The 5,128-nt window shown below is 41.8% G+C and overlaps 1 protein-coding gene across 2 annotated transcripts; it reads left to right on the forward strand.

Annotated features, from left to right (window-relative positions):
• Nucleotides 1-1,724: 1,724 nt before the first annotated feature.
• Nucleotides 1,725-4,715, forward strand: Atp5mc3 (ATP synthase membrane subunit c locus 3). Of its 2 annotated transcripts, XM_033756391.1 has the most exons (6): nt 1,725-1,831; nt 2,020-2,129; nt 3,254-3,331; nt 3,862-3,892; nt 3,977-4,055; nt 4,455-4,715. In XM_033756391.1, exons 2-6 carry the CDS (start codon nt 2,091-2,093, stop codon nt 4,567-4,569), a joined length of 342 nt encoding a protein of 113 aa, XP_033612282.1. In that variant the 5' UTR covers nt 1,725-1,831; nt 2,020-2,090; the 3' UTR covers nt 4,570-4,715. The 2 variants fall into 2 exon arrangements, with proteins under 2 accessions (XP_033612282.1, XP_010605348.1); XM_010607046.3 differs by having other exon boundaries at nt 3,862-4,055.
• Nucleotides 4,716-5,128: the final 413 nt, after the last annotated feature.

Consider the following 5,128-nt stretch of genomic DNA (forward strand, 5'->3'; position numbering starts at 1 on the left):
GATCTTCATTAATGTTGTTTTGATATGGGGGAAGAGATGTAATTCCCAAACCTACTGGATATCTGAAATGCAAGGTCAAGTTTTCTAAAATCGAAAAATGAATTTTAGGAACAATGGAGGTTAAGAGGTGGAAAAATTTATTGGGTGAAAAAAAGCTTCTGTCCAATAAGGGGACCAGAAAGTGGGTTGCCCATCCACTCCACTTCTCACAGATGTTTTATACAGCCAAGCCATGTGGTGAGGTCAGTACAAAGTGGGACAAAACTATGATACCCAATAGAAAATTACAAGGTGGGCATGAAGTGGGCAAAAACCATGACCAACCAATAAGATTACAAGTACAGTCACCCAGGTAATACTGATTAAATGGGGGAGTAATTTACATAGCAAGCATACAAGGATTTTTAGTAAGGGTACAGGTCAGGGATATTTCTTGGAAAGGCTGGGTTAAGACCTTGCTCCCCCCACAGGTGATTGAAACCTACTTAGAATATCAATCACTGCTATTTACCTCTACAGGAAGCACAAGGGTATAGAAGTTTTGTTTTGTTTTTTTAATTTTGGTGTTTAGTGAATGTGTCTTGCTGTTAACTTATTAACTTCTTCATTCTTTTTTTTTTTTTTTTGGTACCAGGGATCAAACTCAGGACCTTGCACTTCATGGCAAGTGACAGAACCACTGAACTAAATGCCCGGCCCCAGTGAATGAGTCGTTATTGTCCTCCATGTTGTCTCTTTGCTGTGTTGGTTCCTTGACGGCTGGCTACTTGAGAGCAGCCCTAACTGCCTACAAGATATGTAATTAGCTTACCTATCTGCAATAGTTTCACAGCAGGGCTCTTAGAAGAGTTCAGTGCCCAGCCATGTCCTTAACTGGATATCCTGCATGTCTGGTTTTTGTCTGTATTTTTGTTTTTGTGGAGGTGGGAATCAAACCCAGGACCTCACACACACTACGTGAGTGCTCTCCTCAGAGCTACATCCTAGCCCCTGGATAGTTAATTTTTTGTGTTGACTTGTATCACTTTGTGTAATTCATGGATTTATAGCAAGAGGAGAAGCTCAGGAAGAGCCATTTCTTCTTGAGACATTTCTGGATTCATCTGAAGAAAATGGTTTGTTCAAAGTTACCAAATTCAGATGTCAAAGCTGAATTTTAAAAAGACTTTTTTTAAATTCTAAACTCATAAAATAAAATTCCTTAATTCTTCCAGTTATAGAGGTGGAAGAAAAGTTGACCACCCACCCAAAGGCAACCCTGTGCTCAAAGTCACAAAGTCCTTAAGCCATTCTGTCATCCCCTTGTCTCAGACCTAGAACAAGTCCTTGGCTAAAGATTTAGCCACACTTACAGAGCCCTCTTAGGAATTCCTTGCAAATAGTATCTTCACTTTACTGGGGGTCCTAATTTCTTGTCAAATAGTATATGAAGCCCTTCCTTCCAACTCTTAAAAAAAAAAAAAAAACAGGAGAATGATCAGGAATACTGCAGTAGCAACCAGTAAACGTAAAGAAAAAGGTCCACTGTCCTCCGGCCAGCTCAGAACAAAGGCGAAACACCTGTTCAATTTCCTACACCAGGGCTCTTTCTGGATTTTTTTCTTGCCGGTAATGCCAGCCCAATACCGAGCAGATGTCTTTGTCCTTCCCTGAGGTTACCAATAAAGTTGTTACAAAGTGACCTTGAGCGTCTTCCCCGCCCAGTACATCCGCCACCCCGCCTTCTCCATCCGGGTGCTACGGCGCGAATAAGAGCCCGTTTGCGCCTGCGCGCCCAAGTCCACTCCTTCGACCTCTGCCGCCGCAGCTGCCGCCGCCACCTCGCGGAAAGGTAAGTGGAGGGCGCGGGAGCCAGGCCCTGCCCTGGCGGAGCAGCGCCCAGAAGAGACCCATTCATTCTCCTGGCGCCTAGCTGGGCGCGCAGCCCAAACTGAAGGCGTGCACTGGAGCCCTCGGGACCCGGGTGAGAAGGACAGGCCCCAGGAGGACACATGACCTTAAGCCTCTTTGCCTTTGCAGAGAGGAAGCGGGAGAGGAGCCCACGTCGCCTGTCACCCACATCTTCCAGCCGCGCCCCTCCGAAGACTAAAATGTTTGCCTGCGCCAAGCTCGCCTGCACCCCCGCTCTGGTTCGTAGCTCCCCTGGGCCAGGGACCGAGGGCCGCGCCTCTTGGCCTGCAGCGTCCACGTTGTTGAATGGGGCAGCCAGCGGGCTGGGTACACATCCCTCTTGGGAGCAGCTCGCCCCTCGCTCCCTATCCCGATGCCCTTTTCTTTCTAATTTGGCACATTTCATATCTCTCCTTCCCCCCATGAGGGCGAAGGAGAGCAGCCAAGGCCTAGCCGTCAGGCCTGTTCGGTGTAGGTCAAACCCTCCATGCCCCGACTTCCTGAGTTCCCCCCTCCCCCACCTCCGCAGTCTTCCTTTGGGCTGGGGTCAACGCCAAGGTTGGGGTATGGGGAGGGCGGTGGGGGTCCCTGAGGCCTAGTTCTCCCGCAGCAGCGCTCTCCAAAGCCTCTCTATAGGTCAAACTCGCTGCTGCAGAGGGAGGGACTTTGCCTCACTGTGTGGGCGGAGGAAGGTGGCAGAGGATCCCAGAGTCTTTTTGCCTTTGGGATATTATTTCCGTATCGTTTTGGAGACTTTCGGTTAAGTCTAAATCTGGAGGATTTGTCTTAGAAAATCAAGTCTTGATTCTGAAGGGATTTTTCTGTGACCTTAGTGTAGTGGACACTCAAGGGCAGAGAAGCTAGGCTGAAATATGTCCTTGTGATGAGACTGCTTCACTGATTGTTCTGAAACTAATACAGATGTGTTCATGCTTCTTTTAAAAAAAAAAATTTATAACTAATGGGCATACAAGAATAACCTTTTGGGATAGTAGGAACTCATACTAACTGCTGGGTCATTTTAAATGACAGTGTTTATAATAACACTACTAATGCGCTTGTTGGTCCACATAACTTATCAAAGAATATGGGGTGTTCACTGAATTATGGTATTACAGTAATAGAAATGTCACTAGCAATGCTTATTCTCTCGTTAGTAAATTGTTTTTAGATTTTTAGCATGTTTTACAATTTTATTAGCATGAAACCTTATTAAAATCACTTCATGTATTGACCAGGTAGCCAAGATGATTTATTATAGACAAGTCTCTTATTTTTGTTGCTTTAGAACTCTTGGTACAAGAAAGGTCATTGATGTCTTAGCAGTATTTTTAATACCTGGAATTTTTTTTTCCATTAATAGATCCGAGCGGGATCCAGAGTTGCATACAGACCAATTTCTGTATCAGTGTTATCTCGGCCAGAGGCTAGGACTGGAGAGGTAAGAGAAGTAATGTAGAAATTTGGTGATGCTGCCAACTAAGTCTTGTAGTTTTGTCTGTAGTTGGGGGGGAGAGGAAACCTGATTAATAAATAGTTTGAGGGCAGTTCCTTTCCACTCTTTGACCCAAAAACTATACAGAGGATGACCCAATGAGAAGAACTTCTGTATCTAAAACTTAGCCACCTGAGTAGGCCAATAAATATTATAGTCAATATTTATTTTGAAGTTTGTAGATTTGAATTGCATATATTTAAGATTACAGTAGCTGGTAACCAAAAAAACTACTGTATTGGAAAGCATATTTATATATGCTGTTTTATTCACCTTTTAGCAACCTTACGAAGTGTAGAAATTGTTAATCTATTCTGTGAGATCAGAATAAAAATATTCTAGGGTCTTGATTTTTCTGTTGTGCCATAAACTACTCATTCACTTAGCTACAATAGAGTAGCTGTCTTTGACAGTAGAATATTTAAAATAGCTATTACTACTGATTTAACCTTTGCCTTTTATTTCCTTTTCTCTAGGGCTCTACAGTATTTAATGGGGCCCAGAATGGTGGGTGTCAGCTAATCCGAAGAGAGTTTCAGACCAGTGCAATCAGCAGAGATATTGATACTGCTGCCAAATTTATTGGTGCAGGTGCTGCAACAGTAGGAGTGGCTGGTTCTGGTGCTGGAATTGGAACAGTCTTTGGCAGCCTTATCATTGGTTATGCCAGGTAATCATTTCTCTCCCCGAGTAAGTTAAAGAAATAGTTGAAAATTATATTTATAATAGTTGGAAACTTAACTAGTGAAATAACAAAAGCTATTTTGTGTTAAATGCCTATATGTCTGGTATTATATTTTCAGGGCTTTATAATCATTATTTCACTTAGTCAGAGGGATAAGAAAAATGTCAAGATCCATTTAAATTGGTACAAGGGACGGCTCGTCTTGTATCATATGATTAGTATTGGGAAGAAAGGAAGGCAGAGGAAGCAAAAGCGATCTAGTCAAATACTGTTCCAGTAGACTTTCCAGTTTGCAAATATCCTCACAAGTAGTTTCATTAACATTTATCAAAAACGTTGAAATTAATATTTCAAAGTAACAGTCATGTGTTGTATCTCTTTTAGAAATCCTTCGCTGAAGCAGCAGCTGTTCTCATATGCTATCCTGGGATTTGCCTTATCTGAAGCTATGGGTCTCTTTTGTTTGATGGTTGCTTTCTTGATCTTGTTTGCCATGTAACAGAAATTATTGCCTGAAATGTTGGCATTCATAGTAATTATGGATATAATTCTGTGTATCTTACTGTGACTCCAAAAACTGTAGTGTTGGTGTCATGGAAATGTACATTATTTCCAAAGTTGTTTCATTAAAGATGAAAACTTTAATTTTTGCTGTGACTTGTACTTATCTAAATTTAAATCATCACAAAGAAGATACATTCAGGCAGATACTGTCCCAATCCAGAGGAAGTTGTAGCAGTTGCCCCAGTGAAGAAAACGAGCCTAATGTAATTTTTATGGTAATTCCTTTATATAGTGTTTTTCACATTGTAATTTACAGGGCTTTTGTTCACATAAAAGAGAAATATTTTAATTCATTGAGCTCCTATGAAATATGATTAATTAAACCAAGGTAATTGCTAAAGGTGGTTGTATGTTTTGTTTTGTTTTTTTTAATTTTATTGAGTTTATTGGTACATTTTAGGGATACAGTACAGTTACATTCATTGTTGGGATCATGTACCTCTACATGGCAAGTCTTGATTCTCATTTTTTCCCCTTTCCTCTGCCCTCCCTTC

Source organism: Fukomys damarensis, unplaced genomic scaffold (genome assembly GCF_012274545.1).
Source record: "Fukomys damarensis isolate Sample0158 unplaced genomic scaffold, DMR_v1.0_HiC HiC_scaffold_26, whole genome shotgun sequence".
In the NCBI taxonomy this organism is placed as follows: Eukaryota; Metazoa; Chordata; class Mammalia; order Rodentia; family Bathyergidae; genus Fukomys; species Fukomys damarensis.